This window comes from Oncorhynchus nerka, linkage group LG10, assembly GCF_034236695.1.
Source record: "Oncorhynchus nerka isolate Pitt River linkage group LG10, Oner_Uvic_2.0, whole genome shotgun sequence".
NCBI classification, from domain to species: Eukaryota; Metazoa; Chordata; class Actinopteri; order Salmoniformes; family Salmonidae; genus Oncorhynchus; species Oncorhynchus nerka.
The window spans coordinates 24,625,782-24,647,934 of NC_088405.1; the positions used below are offsets into that span (position 1 = coordinate 24,625,782).

General features: G+C 39.7%; 1 protein-coding gene and 1 long non-coding RNA gene across 2 annotated transcripts in view; both read left to right on the plus strand.

The window, feature by feature from the left end:
• Window positions 1-1,193: 1,193 nt before the first annotated feature.
• Window positions 1,194-22,153, plus strand: part of LOC115135050 (regulator of G-protein signaling 7) — a 50,754-nt gene continuing 29,794 nt past the window's right edge. The window contains exons 1-2 of the mRNA XM_029669270.2: window positions 1,194-1,358; window positions 2,346-2,455. Coding sequence (XP_029525130.1) covers window positions 2,384-2,455 — 72 coding nt within the window. The 5' untranslated portion in view covers window positions 1,194-1,358; window positions 2,346-2,383. The remainder of the gene's footprint in view (window positions 1,359-2,345; window positions 2,456-22,153) is intronic.
• On the plus strand, window positions 18,374-19,791 carry LOC135573666 (uncharacterized). Its single transcript, XR_010464824.1, has 2 exons — window positions 18,374-18,646; window positions 18,794-19,791. It is a non-coding gene; the product is annotated as an uncharacterized LOC135573666 (long non-coding RNA).

Sequence of the window (22,153 nt, forward strand, 5' to 3'; positions counted from 1 at the left end):
GGAGAAGCCCCTTGATATGATTGTAGACAAACTGTTGGTGGTAGATTGCCAGGTCTAGGTATTCTGTGTTAACTGCATGTATTAAAATGAACATTTATAGTAACTTGCTATCCTGAGAGGACATGTACCATAAACATTTCTATTGAAAAGTAGTAGTGGATTTATACACGCCAACGAATGTATCATATGGATTGAGAGTCTTCAGGGACCAAGAGTCGGTGCCACAAAAAAAACAGCGTATAAGATACTTCTGTTTTTTCAAAATAAATGATGAGCATAAATGTTCAGCCTTTGAAAAAATGTGTTCAAATATTAAAACTGATTCGATGTAAGGTGAGGTTGAGGAGAAATACGAAAGTGAGATGGAAGAACCGGATTTGGGTTGGGATGAGAGTGACACATGAGTCTTGAAGCTCATTTCTTTGCAAATCCTTTGCGCTCTGACAGTAGTGTGCCACCCAGCCAACGATGCTGCATCAAATGAAGTTGTTAATCATTTCTGGATATTCAAGACTGAGTATAATGCATTATTTTACCACAGCAGCAAACAGGACTTGAAGACAAACAAGAGTTTCGACACAGTGTCACCTAAACCTGAAAGATATGCATACTGTGCATGCATAATGAAGTGAAGGAAGATGTTTTGTAGGCTACAGATGAGAATATCATTATTAGCTTTATGACATTGGCCATCCAATTAATGGCCTAAATGCTAATCAGATATCTCTGGGCTATGTCAATATGATTAACATTCTAGCAAGGTAGGCTAAAAAAGACAAATTATAATGACTATTGAATATGCAAAATGTCACAGTGTGTAACAGAAATATAAGCAATACATAAAGAATACACAGATACATTTATTTATAGGTTTTGGTGGGTACTCATTACACCATTACATGTAATTGACCAAATGTGTATTCCCAATTCATCATCATCATTATCATCATTATCATCCTCAGTAGTATGCCTGTTTCTCTGCTTAGCTCACCAAAATGTGTTTAAAGAAATGTGTGACCACCATTACTGTTTTATAACAACAACACAGTGCTATTTCAATCTGACGGTCCCCTGTAAATGTGCCAGATAGGGGTTTGGATTCCTTGCACGTGATTGGTCATGGATCGATGCACGTTCACGTTATTCTGTGGGTGCCGCGCGCCCGTGCTTTCAGCATCATTTTGGAGAAGAGGGAAGCGGTAACAACCAAGTCTGCATCGAATGCCTGTCTCTAACAATTGCCAATGAATTATCTTCGAATTCCTATGTCTGCCAGTTGACATAGCCTAACCTATCACACGCACTGCACACCAGTTCTGCAAAGAAACAGGATATTCGCAGGCTGTGCGTTTTTTCAGGTAAATCATCAAAGAACGATTGCTTATTTACATATTTTCCTTTTATTCACGATAGATCGAGACAAGTGATCAAGGGAGCGGGCTTTTTGCTGTAGCTGTCCATGGTACTGAAATTATAGGAGTCTTGGCTTGATGGAGACACTTCATTGACTATTAGCTATGTGATGATGGGAGCTAAGGGAAGACTATGATATTTACATATGCTATGTATTTTGGAATAATCCTTGAAAGGATGCGGTGGGTGTCGTTTGGGGCGAAGATTAGATACGGAACCTCGGATGCACACAAAATTGCCCTCGATCATTTCTCACCGTTTGTAATGAAAGGGTATTTTGTATACTTTGTATTCACGTTTTGTATTTCAATGGTACTAAATTAAATGTATTTGACACATTGTTCTTTACTTTCCCTTTGAGAAACAACCCGAGCCTATTTCGTTAAGTCCCCTACATCCACTGTTTTTGATTTAGAGCTTGCCTGCACGTTTTCTTGCCACCGTGCTGCCTTTTCGCATCTCAGGAGATATTGAATTCTCCAATGTCAATAAGCACGATAGCAAGGCAGAAATCAATAAGGCCTTTGTGTAAGCTTTCATTAAATCTCGATATTATGCATATGTTAATCGGGTCGAATAGTGAAGGAATGTATATAATGGTAAAATATGAAATGATGAGGAGGAGGAGGAGAATGATGGTGATGATTATAATAATGATGATCACATCACTGTAATTACTGCTATTTGTACTGAAATTAACCAGCCAAAACATTTAGTTAATGCATCAATTAGTTGATGATATTAACATTTCTACCATGTTAGCCTATGATTGGAAATAGACTCCCTGACATCTAATAGGTAATTTGTATGCACTCAAAGGATTCTTCTATTTTGTATGTAGCTTAAAGGTAAGGGACATTTTGTTCCTGTAGGATTCCTCTTTAATGTTTCCACGCCATAATGTTCTCCCCTGTCCTATCTCTCTGCTTCAGCACCTGAGCATTACTGAGGCTGTTCACCCTACTGGATCATGGCACAGACCAACAGTGTGGGGAGCAATGGAGTAGCCGATGAATCACCCAACATGATTGTATACAGAAAGGTAAGGTGTGCAGAACAGTGTTCAAACTGGGTGAAAACCCATTCAACCTCAGTGCACTTTTTTTGTGTGCTGCACTTCAGTAGCGATAAGACACCGTGTAGGCTGATACAAACCCAATGCTAAAGGACACACATGTACAACTAGAAGGCTTTGACTCTACTGAAATCCATGTCCTTGATTTGGTTTTGTAGCGACAGCTAGTTACAGGTATGTGGCATCGAAATGAGTGTATGACGGGGGTGTCACCATGTGCACTGATGCACATGACTGTACATAAATGCAAACATGCATATAGACACTTGTACTTGCATGCAAACACACTCAGGTTACATGGTCTGGTTTGTTCCAGAGGCTCTGGTTGTGTATGTATGACATTCAGCCATTTTAACCAGTTGAGTTACACATTTTGGAGCAAAAGGAAGGAAAATGCATTAGAATGTCTATTATGTTGTCAATGCAGTATTTCTTTAGATTTAGCTGTGAAATCTATCTAGTCCATCAGTGCAACTCCCCACTGAGAAAGAGAAATGTATTGATGATCTGTAGGGATATCTTATTAATATATTCTTACCTCATGCTTCAAAATAGCTTGAAAAAATATAATGAAAAGTAGGCAGAACAATGAGATTAACTTTTTTCTGTGTATTTTACTCAGTGAATGTGCATGTGCATGTGATTTAGCATGATTTCACATTTTTCATAGCTGCAGAGTATATGGCTAGTGGGGATTTGGATTCAGCTCACTATTTTGTTTTGTTTTATATGGAAGAGAGTATGTATTTGTTTATTTGCTTTGTTTTGTATGGAATAGAGTATTTATTTGTTTATTTTGTTTTGTTTTATATGGAATAGAGTATGTATTTGTTTATTTGTTTTGTTTTATATGGAAGAGAGTATGTATTTGTTTATTTGTTTTGTTTTATATGGAATAGAGTATTTATTTGTTTATTTGTTTTGTTTTATATGGAAGAGAGTATGTATTTGTTTATTTGTTTTTGTTTTGTATGGAATAGAGTATTTATTTGTTTATTTGTTTTGTTTTATATGGAAGAGAGTATGTATTTGTTTATTTTGTTTTGTTTTATATGGAAGAGAGTATGTATTTGTTTATTTGTTTTGTTTTATATGGAAGAGAGTATGTATTTGTTTATTTGTTTTGTTTTATATGGAATAGAGTATTTATTTGTTTATTTGTTTTGTTTTATATGGAAGAGAGTATGTATTTGTTTATTTGTTTTTGTTTTGTATGGAATAGAGTATTTATTTGTTTATTTGTTTTGTTTTATATGGAATAGAGTATTTATTTGTTTATTTGTTTTGTTTTATATGGAAGAGAGTATGTATTTGTTTATTTGTTTTGTTTTATATGGAAGAGAGTATGTATTTGTTTATTTGGCTCCCCATGGGCTTTTGCTGAAGTAGCAGCTACTCTTCTTGCGATTCACAAAAAAACACAAAACATGACAAGTAATAAAACACTGACACACTGATAGACAAGGACAGTCACACACATTTACAATACAACCATATACAAACAATACAACAACAACAAAATATGTGTTAGAGTGTGTCTGTTTGTGTGTGTGTTTGTGTGTGTGTTTGTGTGTGTCCCCTCACAGTTCCCGCTGTTCCATGTGATGTTGTTTAATCCTGTTTTAAAAATGTTGCTGTTTGCGTGAATAATTAGAAATGGAAGGGATCATGGCTCTGTATAATACTGTGCAGTGCCATTAATTAGTTTTGGACTTAGGGACTTTGAAATGACCCCTGGTGGCATGTCTTGTGGGGTATGTGTGGGTGTCTGAGCTGAATGTTATTTGATTATGCAGACAATTTGTCATTCTCATCACATTAATATTTCTCATAAAAACTTGAAGAGTAGCAGTTAATCTCTTGTCAACCCTCAACCAAGAAAGACTGTCATGCATGTTGTTGATGTTATTTGCAATGGACCAAAAGCCAACTTACTAATTGCACAGTAAAAATGACTTGTGTTTATTGTTTTCTGTTAATATTATTTGCCAGGTTAATGGCAGAACATAAGTGAAGAGGCAGTAGCTGGGGTTTTGTTTTTCTACATTATTCTCTGACACATCTTTTTAGCAGAGAGGTCAGATTACTTACATTGCTCTGTACATTCAATGCTGAGGTTAAATGTGAAAAATGAGGTCTCAATTCAATGTGAAACATATTATGGTGCACTGTAGCTCTTTGTCCTTGGTCAAATGAAATATCAGTGTTTTTAGGGAACTGTAAGAATTTACTTCTACTACCAGGTACTCTCCATAGGTAGATGCTTTCAGAGTGTTTGTAGGCAGTTGGAAACAAAATTAGGTGTAAAAATGACAGAGATGGGCTCAATTGAATTCTAAGGAATTCTGTAGGTAAACATATGACAGATTTTGTGTGAGGACTCAGAGGAAACATGGTTCCCTACTATTTCAATCAACTCTCCGGTACACGTATCATTACAACTTGAAGCTGATCCTTAGAGACTGCCTAACAGTCACAAACCTCTGGGTCTGTGAATTCAATCACATGTGCGAGCTGTTTGTATGTTACCACATAATCAGAGCAGGAAAGGCTCTGTCTCACGTTGTCAAATCCATCAATAAAGTGATCATTTTCCCATCACAGACCCTTGTGGTCTGTTCTCTATCGGGGTTTCTTCTTCATTTCATTTCCTTCACCCATCAGTGGATTTTCACATTTCCTCTGCAACAGCTCTTGTTTTCTATTACAAAGCAAGAAGAATGTGGGGAAACTATTCCATGTATTGTCTTTCATAGCTGTGGGATGTTGTGCTATATTTACAGTCCTTTTAGAGAGATTTGGTGGAAGTTTCTCCTTTCATGCTGTAGCTACATGTGAAAAACAAAGGTACAGTACTTAATGTCCTCCTTATACTGCAGCCTCCTACTCCACTGGAAGAGAAAGACATTCAAAGTTTGACTATTTGAAAACGGGCAAACACTAAGAGTGAGAGGGTTGGGTGGGTATATTTGAACGGATTTGTTATACCTAATTTGGTTGGGAGGGGAATTGTGTTACTTATTCGATTAAATAAAGGAAGCGGTTTGGAGAAACAGTAACAAAGACTCCCGGACCTATTGATTTGTGTTCTTTTTGGCAACTCAATTACAGATATGATGTTGCTTCCTTCCTTCCGCTATTGATCTCTTGAACTTTTATTTTTGTCAGGGTAAAACATTGTTCTGGTAATGGAAATAAATTAGCACCAGTGCATGTAAAATACATTTCTAAGCAACCTCCTTTCACATGGCTGAGATATCATTCATAATGTATTACCAGATCTATTTCTCAGCTGTTCTATGACTGTGATCTTCCCTGATCTCATCTACTCTTCCATTCGGTCACTTCTTGACTGCATGTGGCCGCTGAACTGCTGGATGACCCACTTACACTTCTGAACAAGATGGTCAATGCAGACACTTTTCTAAGCGGCCTAATGGCACAGACACACTGGTAGCGTTAGTTGGCCGAGAGTACTTAGCACATGGTTTCCCAAACTAGGGGTCGCCTGATTTGAAAATGGGGCAGCAAGAGAAATTTGAGCTTGGTTCATAGAACCGGGGTTACGTCAGTAACCTCCAGTAGCTGCTAGATATGGTTGTAATAAACAGAGCGGTTTCTGTCTTCTTCCTACAAATGTGGCTCTATCTTTTGAGTGTTTTAAGCTACAAAATATTATGACCCCTTCACTGAAAGATCCTCAGGAACACGTATGAACATACTTTTCCCGTCTAGTTTGCCAACAAGCCGTTAGAACCGAGTGGACAAGAGCAGGCACTAAATCAGTCTTTCTTGTCACGACTTCTGCCGAAGTCGGCTCCTCTCCTTGTTCAGGTGGCGTTCGGCGGTCGACGTCACCGGTCTACTAGCCATCGCCGCTCCGCTTGTCAATGTTCCATTTGTTTTGTCTTGTTTCCACGCACACCTGGTTTACATTCCCTAATCACACTACTTATATGTTCCCTCTGTTTCCCCCATGTCTTTGTGTGGAATTGATTGTTACATGTTTCGTATTACGCGCCAGGCTGGTTTTTCCCCAGGTACCGTGTTGAACCCGAGTGTGTTTAATTGTTTAACTTCTGCATTATTTTGACTGTTGTCGCGCTTTGCACTTTTGCCATTTTGGCTGGAGGTTTTTGACGCAGTTGCGTCCGTCTGTTGTTACTTCTGCCAATTAAATTGTGCGCCTGATCACAACTCTCCGCTCTCCTGCACCTAACCTCTTACCAGTAGCGCACAACCTGACACTTCTATAAAGAAGGTCATACAACATTATTGCCTGATAATCTTCTGAACTTCCCAATACCTTTCTGATGAATTTCAGTCACTTCAAACCATACTGTCTTCATACTGTAAAAAATACTGTCAGACTTATTTGTAATAGACTGTCAAAGCCCAAATTTAAAAAGTAAACATTGGCCGTTGATCACATAACCTTTTTTACATGGTGGGGTCGTGAAAAATAATTTATATTAAAATGGGGTTGCGGGACAAAAATGTTTAGGAACCCCTGACTTTGCACCTCTGAACACAGTGAAGTCCGTAATTTGTAATCCGAGTGCAAAACGATTCTACATGTAGAATCGCACGAAAATGACGGCAATCAGATGCCTACCAGCGGGGTGTTCGCTATTACACTGGAAGATGAAAATGTCCTAGTTGGCCTGCATACTCACCAGACATGTCACCCATTGATCATGTTCGGGTTGCTCTGGGGCGACATGTGAGACAGCGTGTTCCAGTTCCCGCTAATATCCAGCAATTTTGCACAGCCATTGAAGAAGAGTGGGTCAACATTCCACAGGACACTATCAACAGCCTGATCAACTCTATGTGAAGGAGATGTGTCCCGCTGCAAGAGGCAAATGGTGGTCACACCAGATACTGACTGGTTTTCTGATCCACACCCCTACTTTTTTTAAAAGGTATTTGTGAATTTATTATTTATTTATTTAAATTGACTGATTTCCCTATATGAACAGTAACTCAGTAAAATCTTAGAAATTGTTGCATGTTGCATTTATATTTTTGTTCAGTATAACAGTAGGATGATATCATACCAAAAACATTCAGAGAATGTTTTTAATCAAATCTATTTATCAAAAATGTTTCAGATGATCATCCTTTGAATGTACTCCTGACGTTCACTAAAATGTTGTGCACAACCTCTGTAACAACCACCACAGAACCTTCTCCAAAAGTTTGTATATTTGTGTAAAACATTTGCCTGATGTTGCAAGAACGTTCCTATAACACATTTAATCTGTTCTTTAATGGTTCCCAGAATGCTTCACTAGGTTATGGGAACAGTCTGATGGGAAGATTGTGGAGACATCACAACAGATATGTTCCCAAAACACCATAACTGTCCAGTTGTGTGAATTATTCTACAATGTTTCTTTTAGTGTGCAAAAACATTTGCCTGATGTTACAAAAACACTCACAGAAAACATTTAGCCTGTTCTTTAATGGTTCCCAGAATATTTCAAAAGGTTGTGGTAACATTGTGGGGACAGGACAAGTTCCCAAAATGCAAAAACTGTCCAGTTGTGCTGACATTCAGATAATGTTTGTTTTATATTCTTTTGATGTTACAAGAATGTTGACAAAGCAGCCTTTCTGAGTTCTCAGAACATGTTAGGTTGTGGGAAGGTTGTGGGAACAGTGTGGGTACATTACAAAACACAAAATATGCTCAGTTGTGATGACATTCACACAACGTTTAAGTTAGGTTGCACATACATTCCCTTAATGTTGTAAGAACGAAATAAGTATTTTTTTTATGATCTTCATAGCATATTTGTTTTACGTTTCATATTCCATTGATGTTCACACAATATACAGCTTACCTTGATATGGAGGTCCTGAGAACATTTCAAGAACATTTAGAAAATGTTAGATTTAAGTTTGACCTAATCTTACCACAACATTCTCAGCATGCAAATTAAAGCATAAGAAATCAGATTGGAATACAGCCCTGTTTTGTTTCTCTCCAGATTTCATGGCAATTTGCATTTGAGGACTGTATTGTAGGTGATATAGAGACACATGGCATTTTCATTTTATTCATAGGACATTTGAACAGAATTTAATTATGCCAGCACATCCATATTTTTTACACTTCATATGTTGACACTTCATACGTTGACAATCTGCACATGTGAGTTTTAAACTTGCATACCCCACATGTGATTAAGAAAGAAAATCATAAAATACAGTGTTACAAGTATACAGCATATGAAGAGGATGGGAACATTTTAATAACTGTTCTGTGACCATATTTGACAAAAAAAATAAAAAATAACAAGGCCACAGCTTTTGTCATGGTGTCCATGTGGTTGCCGTTCCGGCCTTTATTATGAGCTGTCCTCCCCTCAGCAGCCTCCTGTAGTCCCTACAATGTAAGCACCAGACTGTTCCCACAACCTAACGAAACATTCTGAGAACCTTTAAAAAACAAACAAAATGTGTTCTGGGAACATTCTTGTAACATCAGTTGAGTGTTTTTTGCACCCTAAAATAAACATTTGATAATAATCTGCACAACTGTACAGTTTTGGCGTTTATGGAACATATATTTTGTGATGTCCCCACATTGTTCCCACCAGACTCTTCCCACAACCTAATGAAACATTCTGGGAACCTATAAAGAACAGATTAAATGTGTTCTAGAACCGTTCTTGCAACATTAGACAAACGTTTCATACAAACATTCTATAATCATCACCCCGACTGGACAGTTTGTGTTATGAGAACAATGTTCTGGGAACTGTTACATTCCCCAGCAAGGAAACTAGAAATTGTTGCTCAAACAGAAAGGGGAACTAACAAAGAGTCACTGACAACAACCAAAACAAAACAGGCAGGTTTTTAGGAGGGGTTCTGAAAGACACTCATGGGGGTGTCCACTGAAAGCTGCATAGCAACAACAGCTGGGACCTAAAATACACCCACCATGAGCACCCACTAAATTTGCCCACTAAGAGGCAAACAAAAGATAAACCCACACCAAACCTAAAGACAATAAATAAACCAAAAAGGTCGTAACCGGCCGCGACCGGGAGGTCCGTGGGGCGACGCACAATTGGCCTAGCGTCGTCCAGGTTAGGGAGGGCTTGGTCGGTAGGGATGTCCTTGTCTCATCGCGCACCAGCGACTCCTGTGGCGGCCCGGGCGCAGTGCGCGCTAACCAAGGTTGCCAGGTGCACGGTGTACCCTCCGACACATTGGTGCGGCTGGCTTCCGGGTTGGATGCGCGCTGTGTTAAGAAGCAGTACGGCTGGTTGGGTTGTGTATCGGAGGACGCGTAACTTTCAACCTTCGTCTCTCCCGAGCCCGTACGGGAGTTGTAGCGATGAGACAAGATAGTAGCTACTACAACAATTGGATACCACGAAATTGGGGAGAAAAAATGTTTGGTTTTTTTGTGTGTTTTTTTTTACTTAAAAAAAAAAGACAACTGGAGCACTGGGCCAGCCACTCTTAAATAGCACCTTGGCCAGTACAGGTTAAACACCTTCCCACTAATGAGACGGCAACCAGCACAGGTGTAACACATACTGACTAACAAGGTGAATTATGTGTTAGAGATGCCCCTAGCTGTCAAAAAAGTAATAAAAAAGAAAATTGTGCCATCTGGTTTGCTAAATATAAGGAATTTGATGTATAGAATTTACTTTTACTTTGTACTTTTACCCAAGTATGACAATGTAATACTTTTTCCACCACTGTACTTAAGTACATTTAAAATCGGGTACTTTTGGACTTTTACTCAAGTAGTATTTTTCTGGGTTACTTTCACTTTTACTTGAGTCATTTTATATTAAGGTATCTTTACTTTTACTCAAGTATTACAATTTAGTACTTTTCCACCGCTGCCTGTAACAGAACCTTCGCAGAACAATTTTCTTTATTCATTAGGTAATCAATTTCTTGCACAATGTTATCACAGTCATGCCATTTCTAAGTTGTTTGAAGTCCCTTTTTCAAAATCAATTGTAGGTCATCAAATTAATTTCCTGTAAAGATTTTCATGAGATATTGGTCTCTGCTCACTATTTTAAGGCATCCAATAAATATACACTTTCTGTAATCTGGCCAGGGAGAGTTTTACTGCTGATAGTGGATGGAGGTTTTACAGGGACTCCATTGGGAATAACACTCCATATCCTCTCTCAGCTCTTGTCGTTTACTTCTAATGAAAATGGATGGAAGAGGTGTAGAGTTGTTGACCTGATTACTGTGGAGCTGTGTGCCGGTTTTCCTCCAAGCATATTAATAGCATGCGCTGTGATTACCTGATTTATTCACAACACTCATGGCTGACACTTAAGTTAGAGCATTTCACTGGGTTAAAGCAAACGATCAAATACGAATAGAAGATACAGTATGCAGCATCTCCTTTACGATGCACATACTTCAATTCGTGGTGTTTTCAGGCACAACCAAATCATTGCCTACTCCCTGTAATGTACTCTTTCCAGTCACATACAGTATAAAGCATCTGTCAATATCGCGGTTGTGAGTGTGGTTCTCTGAGTTTGGTCATGTGCTATGATGAATAATGCTCTGCTGCGTTCTGTATGTGGGACAAAAGCAGCCCCGGTGAGGCGCTCATAGTCACACAGAGGATAGAACAACATCCTCCTCCAGTAGGTGTGTGTGTGTGTGTGTGTGTGTTTGTGTGTTTGTGTGTGTGTGTGTGTGTGTGTGTGTGTGTGTGTGTGTGTGTGTGTGTGTGTGTGCGTGTGTGTGCGTGTGTGCGTGCGTGCGTGCGGGCGTGCATGTGTCTACTCTAGATGCTTATAGATGCTTGGATTGATCTGAAACATCACAGTGCTTTCATTGAATACAACGGGTGCCTGTCACCAAAATGGCTTTGGAAAGGATGAACAACAGATGAAAGGTTGGGGCTCTTTCATAACATTTGAAACACCTTTGATATTATTGGTCATGCATATCCATTATTTTAACCTGTATGTCAATTATTTGAGTACCCACTTAATCACTTTATAAGCCCGTCCATGCCAGGATTTTAGGTAAGCTTTTATAGCTCTATATAATGGCTGGATCTTTAGTTACCAGGTTTTAAAACTTTGTGTATTTACGTCTCAATATTTGTTAAATTGTCTCTCTCAAATGGTTCCCAAGGTCTGCTTCAGCTGTGTGAGTGTCTCTTTGAGGGTGTGAGTGACTGTTTGACGGTGTGAATGACTGTTTGGGGGTGTGAGTGACTGAGGGTGTGACTGTTTGAGGGTGTGAGAGCCTGTTTGAGGGTGTGAATAGCTGTTTGAGGGTGTGAGGGTGTCAGTGACTGTTTGAGGGTGTGAGTGATTGTTTGACAGTGTGAATGACTGTTTGAGGGTGTGAGTGACTGAGGGTGTGACTGTTTGAGGGTGTGAGAGCCTGTTTGAGGGTGTGAATAGCTGTTTGAGGGTGTGAGGGTGTCAGTGACTGTTTGAGGGTGTGAGTGATTGTTTGACAGTGTGAATGACTGTTTGAGGGTGTGAGTGACTGAGGGTGTGACTGTTTGAGGGTGTGAGAGCCTGTTTGAGGGTGTGAGTGACTGTGTTTCTTTTGATTTGCATTTTTCAGTCTCTTTAGCCAGAAGCTCGAATCTGCAGAAAAGGTTTTTCAAGCGGCCTGATCTTGTGTTGTGTGTATGGCAGTTCAGGCCTTTGTTTTTCATGTCTTGGCAGCCAGTGAGTGGAATGGTGAGTTCTTCTCTCCACTCTCTAGAGTACGTGTATGACCATTAAACACACAGCTGAGCAAATGTTATTGTATGATTCCGTTATTGTTATTCTTACTTAATATTGGTCTCATTTATATTATTGTGCTTACAAACCATATACAGCATGTGTGAATGAATTGCACTATTGATTATTGATTTGTTGATTGATGAGAGCATACTGTGGTGAACACGCAGGGCATTATGTAGGAACAAGCCTATAGTTTTGCCTCTGCCATGGTAACACAGCTGTGTAAAACAAATCTTGTCTACAGATATTACAGTGAATCATCAGCTGGATATCAGGTCTATTCAGACCCTTGCAATTGTACATCATATGAAACGGAGTGAAGAGCTGTGAAGTGCCAAGCTCCCCCAAGCAGCATTCAAATTCATTCAGTGAGAGGCTCATTAATTGGCAGATCCGAGGAATCTTTGTGTGAAGCTCTTTGTGTGCTATGTAGGCCAGCGGAAATGACTACTGCCCACATGAAAAAATGCTATAGTATACTATGGTTAAATACTATAGTATTCACTGTATTGTTTTTGTGGACTTAACTGTAGTAATCAATGTACTGTTTTTGCGGACTAAAGTCTGCATAAACACTTCAGTGAATACTGTACTATTAACTGTAGTGTTGCGGACATGACTGTACTATACTGTATTATTTATAGTTTACTATAGTATAAATACTGTGGTAAAAAACTAGTATATACAGTTGAAATCGGAAGTTTACATACTCTTAGGTTGGAGTCATTAAAACTCGTTTTTCAACCACTCCATACATTTCTTATTAACAAACTATAGTTTTGGCAAGTCAGTTAGGACATCTACTTTGTGCATGACACAAGTCATTTTTCCAACAATTATTTACAGACAGATTATTTCACTTAATTCACAGTATCACAAGTTTACATACACTAAGTGGACTGTGCCTTTAAACAGCTTGGAAAATTATGTCATGGCTTTAGAAGCTTCTGATAGGCTAATTGACATCATTTGAGTCAATTGGAGGTGTACCTGTGGATGTATTTCAATGCCTACCTTCAATCTCAGTGACTCTTTGCTTGACATCATATGAAAATCAAAAGAAATCAGTGAAGAACTCCACTTTTGTAGACCTCCACAAGTCTGGTTCATCCTTGGGAGCAATTTCCAAACACCTGAAGGTACCACGTTCATCGGTAAAACCAATAGTACGCAAGTATAAACACCATAGGACCACACAGCCATACAGCTGAGGATGAAGATGCATTCTGTCTCCTAGAGATGAACGTACTTTGGTGCGAAAAGTGCAAATCAATCCCAGAACAACAGCAAAGGACCTTGTGAAGGTGCTGGAGGAAACAGGTACAAAAGTATCTATATCCACAGTTAAATGAGTCCTATATCGACATAACCTGAAAGGCCGCTCAGCAAAGAAGAAGCCACTGCTCCAAATCCGCCATAAAAAAGCCAAAGCCAGCTTTGCAACTGCGCATGGGGACAAAGATCGTACTTTTTGGAGAAATGTCCTCTGGTCTGATGAAACAAAAATTTAACTGTTTGGCCATAATGACCATCGTTATGTTTGGAGGAAAAGGGGAGGCTTGCAAGCCAAAGAACATCATCCCAACCGTGAAGCTTGGGGGTGGTAGCATCATGTTGTGGGGGTGCATTGCTGCAGGAGGGAGTGGTGCACTTCACAGAATAGATGGCATCATGAGGGTGGAAAATTATGTGGATATATTGAAGCAACATCTCAAGACATCAGTCAGGAAGTTAAAGCTTGGTCGCAGATGGGTCTTCCAAATGGACAATGACCCCAAGCATACTTCCAAAGTTGTGGCAAAATGGCTTAAGGACAACAAAGTCAAGATATTGGAGTGGCCATCACAAAGCCCTGACCTGAATCCCATAGAACATTTGTGGGCAGAACTGAAAAAGCATTTGCAAGCAAGGAGGCCTACAAACCTGACTCAGTTACACCAGGTCTTTCAGGAGGAATGGGCCAAAATGCACCCAACTTATTGTGGGAGGCTTGTGAAAGGCTATCCAAAACATTTGACCGAAGTTAAACAATTTAAAGGCAATGCTACCAAATACTAATTGAGTGTATGTAAACTTTTGATGCACTGGGAAATAAAAGCTGAAATAAATAATTCTCTCAACTATTATTCTGACATTTCACATTCTTAAAATAAAGTGGTGATCCTAACTGACCTAAGACAGAGAATGTTTACTAGGATTAAATGTCAGGAATTGTGAAAAACTGAGTTTAAATGTATTTGGTTAAGGTGTATGTAAACTCCCATCTTCAACTGTACTATAGTAATTACTGTAGTGTTTTTGCGGACATCACTGTAGTATTTATTACAGCGTTTTTGTTTTATTATCTTTGACATAGCAGTGGAGGCTTTGGCCTTGAGGAAGCCTACTGGACAAAATACTAAAAGAGCACATTTTCTATAACCTGTAGGTAGATAGGACTGAGGTTTGAACGGATATGTCAGAGCTTCTGCTCTTTTCTATAACCTGTAGGGAACACAATATATGATCTACTGTATACTGTAGTGTTTTTGCGGTTTTTAGTATACTGTAGTATTTATTATAGTATTTTACAGTATATTACACCATTCTATAGTAAGTACTACACATGATTGAGGTATACTACAGAGTCTAGTATAGTATTCAACAGTATGAATTATTAAGTAAGTAGTATTTTAGTTTATCAAAGTAGTTGGCTTTTGTAGTAGTATTTTATAGTAAACTGTGGTATGTTTTCATGTGGGTGTATATGAAAACATACAACCTCTAGTTCAAAAGGGCTGAAAATATATTTCACAAGGAAATAGTGATTTTGATGTTGGATTGCTGGATTGCGTAGGCATTTCTGTCTTGGTGTTTTTCCACTATTGCATATAAGGCTAGGACTCATACAGATGTAAGATCTTAATTTGATCACCCTGTTGCAAGAGAACTTTCCTGCAATGTCTGGCCTTCCTGTGTGTCTTAGGTCGACTCTGTGTCTTCCTGTTGGACGTGTCTGACAGGCGTCTCCATCCTCTTGTTAAGCTTCTACAGAGGCCCCAGACTTTACAAAGCCTATACAGATGTAAGATCTTATTCGGATCTTATTTGATCAACCCGTTGCTGGAGAACTTTCTAAACATCAAAGTGTATTTAAGGTTTAAAAAGGCTTCTTAAGTTTTTGTAATTTCCACTTTGAAATTTCAGACTTGATTTTCCCTTATGAAAAATGTATCAACCCCTACAAAAATGTCCATTAATTATAATCCACATAATAGTTCACATATTCTGTTGCTGGAGGATTATTTTTATGCTGTGGCAAACTGGCTCTAATGAAGATGCTATGTCTGTATGACATCAATCCTAGAAATTATATCTCTTGCTGTCTATGAAAATGGAACAGCTTGAGTTTGTCTTTATAGTCTATGCCAAATGTTACTCCAAAAGTAGGACATTACAGACCACTATCAGTAGATTATGAAAGTATTGGTAAAATATGTATCATTATTCCTTGGCAGACTGTTGCATATTACTGACGCACCAAATACAGAATGGCCTGTACATCTAGATTACTTCCCTTGCTGGCATGGTATGGCAGTGGGAGTGTCCACACATTTGGCCATCTCTCCTCTCTCTCCTGTGAAAAGCCTAACCGTTGTTGGCTAGCACTATAATCATACTACACTGTATTTTCTTCTTTATTATACAAGGGGCTGAGGACGTCTAGGTATTAAAGGGATAGCTGACTCAGGGTCTCGTAGGCCTTGTCTGTCTGTCTGTCTGATTCATTTAATTACAACTCTCCATCTAATGGCAGATTAGCAGGGTCTGGCCACACCACTGATGAGCTTAATGAGCTCAGAGATGGTCAGCTCTTAACGACTGCAGGGAGAAAAACTGACGGATTGGCTTAACTGTGTCTCTCTGCTTTCCCCTTAGATCTCAGATGTGTCGGTGTGTCCATCCTGCTTCTTCTCTCTCGCAATGTTCTTCCTTTTATTTATTTCACTCGCTCTCCTCTGTTTGCTACCACCTCACGTCTTCTCTCTCCTTTCTCTCCTTTCTCTCTCCCTCTCTCTCTCTCTCTCTCTCTCTCTCTCTCTCTCTCTACTCTCTCTCTTCCACTCTCTCTTTCACTCTCTCTCTACCCCCCCAAACCCAGTATGGAGTCCTACCAGCAAACCATCCCTCTCTCTCTCTCCTTTGAAGTCCAGAGAGAGAGAGAGAGACAAATAGGGAGCGAGACAGAGAAAGAGAGCGAAAGAGAGAACGAGAGAGAGAACGTATTGAGGTGCTGCGTAGCATAATTATTTTTCCTCCCATATGAAATGTTGATTCACCCATGATTCACAGCTTTTTTGGTAGGAACACTCTAAATAAGCATGTTATGTTGCAGTCACATCAAAACTCTCTGTTATTCGAGGGGATTGTCTTGATTCTGTTCTATGATGATGTATTTTTGGAATAAGTCAGTCCTCCAACCAAACAAGGTTTGTAATAACTAACAGTCAAATTAAAATAAATACTGTATTGCATCATGCCTATGACAATTACATTACTAATTACCCTACATATTTCAGTGCTTATTTGTGACCTCAATATGGAGTCACATTAGTCATAGACCAGCGGTCACAGCTCATCGAGTTGTCTCCACCTGCAACCCAGCTCACTGCTTCATGCCATTAGTTCAGCTTGGCAGCCATAGCCCGAGCTCACCTCACCAGTCTCCATCTTGGCTCTCTGTGCCTCTGCGTTGTCTCTGTTCACCCATAGAACGTCTTGCTGTAATAGTATTTGCGTGTTTTTCTGTCCGTACATGTACCATGATTTTGATATTAATAATGATGACAATACTAGTATTACAAAAGCCAACTACTTTACTACTACTACAAAAGCCAACTACTTTGATAAACTTGTACTTATATTGGGATTTTCATTCTCCAGTCTATGTATTCATTTGATAAATTCATCTTCCAGCTCTGTTAAAAATGAACCCTTATAATTGGTATCAAAATTACTTTTCTTACTTTCATTAATTTAACATGGTGCAATTAATTAAAGCCTCCCTAGTTAAATTAATTGGTAGTGTGCAACTCTGTCCAAATCCCTAGAAATTCTCCTGAAGCTATGAAAGAGACTACATTCAGGATGGTTAAACAGTTGCAGAAATGCTCCAGGATGTTTTCAAGACGTACCCGCCATAGGAAAACGCAAGTCATTCTTCTTGTCATTATTTTTCTCACAGAGTGTTTCAGTCTCCCTGCTTTGGTTATCTACTAATTGGAAAGTGACATTCCTGTGGACAATACCAGTGTCTGGAAAAGTTGTGCTTTTTCACTCTTCCCCACTCTCCACTGGGATTACTGATGGTTGCATTCCCATGACAACCAGCACTCAGTCAAACGCTATTATCTCCAACACTTCAACAGGGTGTTCAACAGATCTCTGGCTAACTGAGGGTGTGAGGAATGTGTCAGGGTTTGTGTGTGTGTGTACAGTATGTGTGTATGTGTGTGTGTGTGCTTGCCTGCGCCCAGAAGTGCATGCAATGATTTCCCAGTTTCCCACATAAACACTTAAAAATAACAACCAAGCTGTAACCAAGCTGATGAACAACCAATTAAACAGTTCTCCAAGATAGAGGAGAAGAGAAAGACAGAACCCTGTCAGCAATCCTTCAGTTTGAGACAAGGGGCCGCGTCTTACCGAGCTGCCTTGTACAATGCCATATAAATCAGATGTACAATCCTCTGTCTGGGCTTCCTGTGTGTCTCAGGTCGACTTTGTGTCCTCCTGTTGGACGTGGCTAACAGGCTTCTCCATCGTCTTGTTAAGCCTCTACAGATGCCCCAGACTTAACAAAGCCTATACAGATGTAGGATCTTAATTTGATCACCCTGTTCCAGGAGAACTTTCTAAACATCAACGTGTATTTGAGTTTTAAAAAGGCTTGATTTTCCCTTATGAAAAATGTATCAACCTCTACAAAAATGTTAATTAATTATAATCCACATAATTCACATTTCCTGTTGGTGCAGAATTATTATCAAACTGGCTCAAATTAAGATCCTACATCTCTATTTCCCCCTGTGCCAGAGATAACCGGTAGATCATGTATTATCCTCTCAGTACAGTGCCAGCGGGAGCTGATGGAAGCATGCAAACCTTGCAGAGTAAAAACAAGGTTAATTCTTAAGCAGTGCATTAGGAGATGGTAAGCTATTTTTTTGTGCCTTACTATACAAATGTAGGATCTTAATTTGAGGATCTTAATTAAGATACAGCATTTGTAGATTGATTTGGATTCTTTCAGCTATCTTGCTTCTCCTTTGTCCTTTCATGAGTGTGTCGAATGAATAACTGGAAGGATGTTATTGATGCAACCTGCATCAACAGACCATCACAAGCCCTCTAGCAAGTATGTGAATGTTCAGTATAGATGTATCAATAGTGTGTATCAAAACGCTTATGATCTCCATACAATTTTAGCATTATTTTGCCTGTCAGTCTATGGTTATTGGCTGTGTGTCTGTCCCATCTGACTCTCAGTCCCTCTCTGCTCCAGAGACAGGGATGTGGCCTGGAATGCCCGTTAGGATCCAGCTGCTTCCAACTCATTGGTATTTGGGAGACAGAGCGTTCCCGAGCGTCTGTTGCACGTGCAAAGGAGGGGCTTGGCTGGGCTAGAGATGCTCTTCTCTCTCTCTCTCTCTCTCTCTCTCTCTCTCTCTCTCTCTCTCTCTCTCTCGCTCTCTCTCTCTCTCATGTTATCAGGACCTAAAAATAGAAGCCATCCCCCCTCTCCCTCCACTCCCAATGCATCTGTGTTTTCCTCCACAACCTCCCTCCTTCTCCTTCCTTGTCTTTTTTTGTCCACAGATGAGACTCTTCACATGTTGAGAACTTTGGACTATAAGGTTCTATCTGCATTCATGTCAAAAAGGAGTTTTTGACCTAGCCTTGTTCTGTTCAATGTTCTCTACCGATATACCCCAATTCATGTTGTTAAGTTCAAAAGAATACAAGATAAAAATTGCTGACACCATTCAAACCAACGAGGATTCAGAACGTTAAAGCCAATTATCTCAGAATCATCTTTTTGCAGATAGAACCTTATAGTCCCAAGCTCTAGATGTGAACCCTGACTATTTAGATTGTAGTTACATACAGTACTTGCCCCAATTTGGGTGGAGCCATACTTATTAAAACTTACTGCTGTGGTACATTTCCTTGTTTCACATGATCAGTAACTGTTAAAATGCATCCATCTCTGAATCTTTAAACTGGGTTAAAGTTTGATGAACTCCCCCCGCTGTGTCATAGCTAATCAGCAGATGCTAACCCCCAGGATGCACCGTGGTTGGTGTATATGGACGTAATGCCCCGTGCTGCTACATCACATCATTATAAAACTGGATTTGATGAATAGATTGCGCTCTCATAGAATACAAGAGAGATGAACGCATACAGTAGTATCAATAAGTAGAAAATACATTTACAGGCCAGGGTTAACTGTTTGTATTTGTTTTGTGAATACCCTCATAAACATGGTCATGTCATGTAGTTATATTCTCTGGTTTCTTTCTCATCAGTATCTCCTGTGGCTGAATTGTCATCAGTGCAGCTCAGCCAGCTCAGTTAGACACTGCAGAAAACGATTATGCATCTTTTATTTTTTACTTTATTTATTAATTTTCAGCAGGCTGTTTGAGTGATGAAACCACAGTAGGTGGGCAGCGTTATACGCTCTCAGTGGAATTTGTTCCAGCACACGACCAACCTTGGCTTAGTCATTTCGCCCACCGTCCGCCCACTGAGAGACACAGCGAGAGAGAGAGGCCTTGCCCCAGGATCTCTATCCCACTATCAGCCAGAGAGACAGCCGTCCAAACAGCAGAAACAACAACAGAGACCCTAGACTGAACATTAGAAACCATAGACCCATCAACAGACACCTTAGAGACAGCAAAGGAATAGAAACAGAAAGAACAACATACAGATACAACAGAGACAGCATTGGACATACCGGTATAAACAGTGGCTGTAAAGGCAGACTTAGCAATAGAAACAGTTACAATGGATCAATGGCTGCAAAGCCAGCATTAGAAACATCAAAATGGATTATTGGGAGAGTAACTGAAACAGCAGTATCAGGGTCGTTCCACCAAATGAGGGCCTTTTGCATCCCTTTGATATTTTAAGTAGAAATTAAGAGTTTATTTCCAAAACGCTATATATCCATTTTCAGAAATGTTGGTAATTGAGCTTTTATTGTTTAAAGAACTTCTGAAAGAGACTGGTATGTTTTTTTCAGTATCTAACAATGGCATCGGGTGGTTCAGTTATAGACATGTATTTGTTTGAAATCTATCACTTGATGGTTTCATTTCAGAGAGACAAATAATGATAATTGTTTGCAAAACGCTATATATCTAAATAACTAAATAACTACATTTTTCATAAAGAACTGTTCAAATGATACATTTGTGACATTAATATTTAAAAACATTTTTTTTAAATGAATCAATAGAGTAATATGAGATCTGTACTGTATGTAAAACATTTACATTTGACATTTTAGTAATTTACAATTAGTGCATTGATCTTAAGATAGCTAGGACAGACAACCACATATCACAGTCAAATATACCGGATACGAACATTTCATTCCAGCTAAACAATGGAAATATGCCTCCCGAGTGGTGCAGTGGTCTAAGGCACTGCATCGCAGTGCTAGCTGTGCCACTAGTGAACCAGGTTCAAGTCCAGACTCTGTCGCAGCCGGCAGCGACCGGGAGACCCATGGGGCGACGTACAATTGGCACAGCACTGTCCGGGTTAGTGGAGGTTTTGGCCGGCAGGAACGTTCCTGTCCAATCGCACACTAGCGACTCTTGTGGCGGGCCGGGTGCATTGCACGCTGGCTCTATCGCCAGGTTTATGGTGCTTCCTCCGACACATTGGTGCAGCTAGCTTCCGGGTTAAGTGGGTGTTGTGTCAAGAAGCAGTGCTGGATTGAGTTTCAGTGGACGCACGGCTCTCGACCTTCGCCTCTCCGGAGTCCATATGGGAGTTGCATCAAATCAAAGCAAATACATGTTTATTGGTCACATACACATACGCAGATGTTAATGCGAGTGTAGCGAAATGCTTGTGCTTCCAGTCCAGCAATGCAGTATTATCTAACAAGTAGTCTAAAAATTCACAACGACTAACAATGTAAGGGGATGGAATAAGAATATGTACATATAAATACTGTATATGGATGCTCGATGGCCGTGCGGCATAGTCAAGATGCAATAGATGGTTTAAAATACAGTATATACATATGAGATGAGTAATGTAGGATATGTAAACATTATTAAAGTGGCATTATTTATAGTGACTAGTGATACCATTATTTAATCCATTTATTAAAGTGGCCAGTGATTTGAGTCTGTATATTGGCAGCAGCCTCTCTATGTTAGTGATGGCTGTATAACAGTATGATGGCCTTGAGATAGAAGCTGTTTTTCAGTCTCTCGGTCCCAGCTTTGATGCACCTGTACTGACCTCGCTTTCTGGATGATAGCGTGGTGAACAGGCAGTGGCTCGGTTGGTTGTTGTCCTTGATGATCTTTTTGGCCTTCCTGTGGCATCGGGTGCTGTAGGTGTCCTGGAGGGCAGGTACTTTGCCCCCGATGATGTGTTGTGCAGACCGCACTACCCTCTAGAGAGCCTTGCAGTTGAGGGCGGTGCAGTTGCCATACCACGCGGTGATACAGCCCGACAGGATACTCTTGATTTTGCATCTGTAGAGGTTTTTGAGGACCTTCTTCCCCACGCTGTCTGTGTGGGTGAACCATTTCAGTTTGCCCTTGATGTGTACGCTGAGGAACTTAGAACTTTCCACCTTCTCCACTACTGTCCCGTCGATGTGGATAGG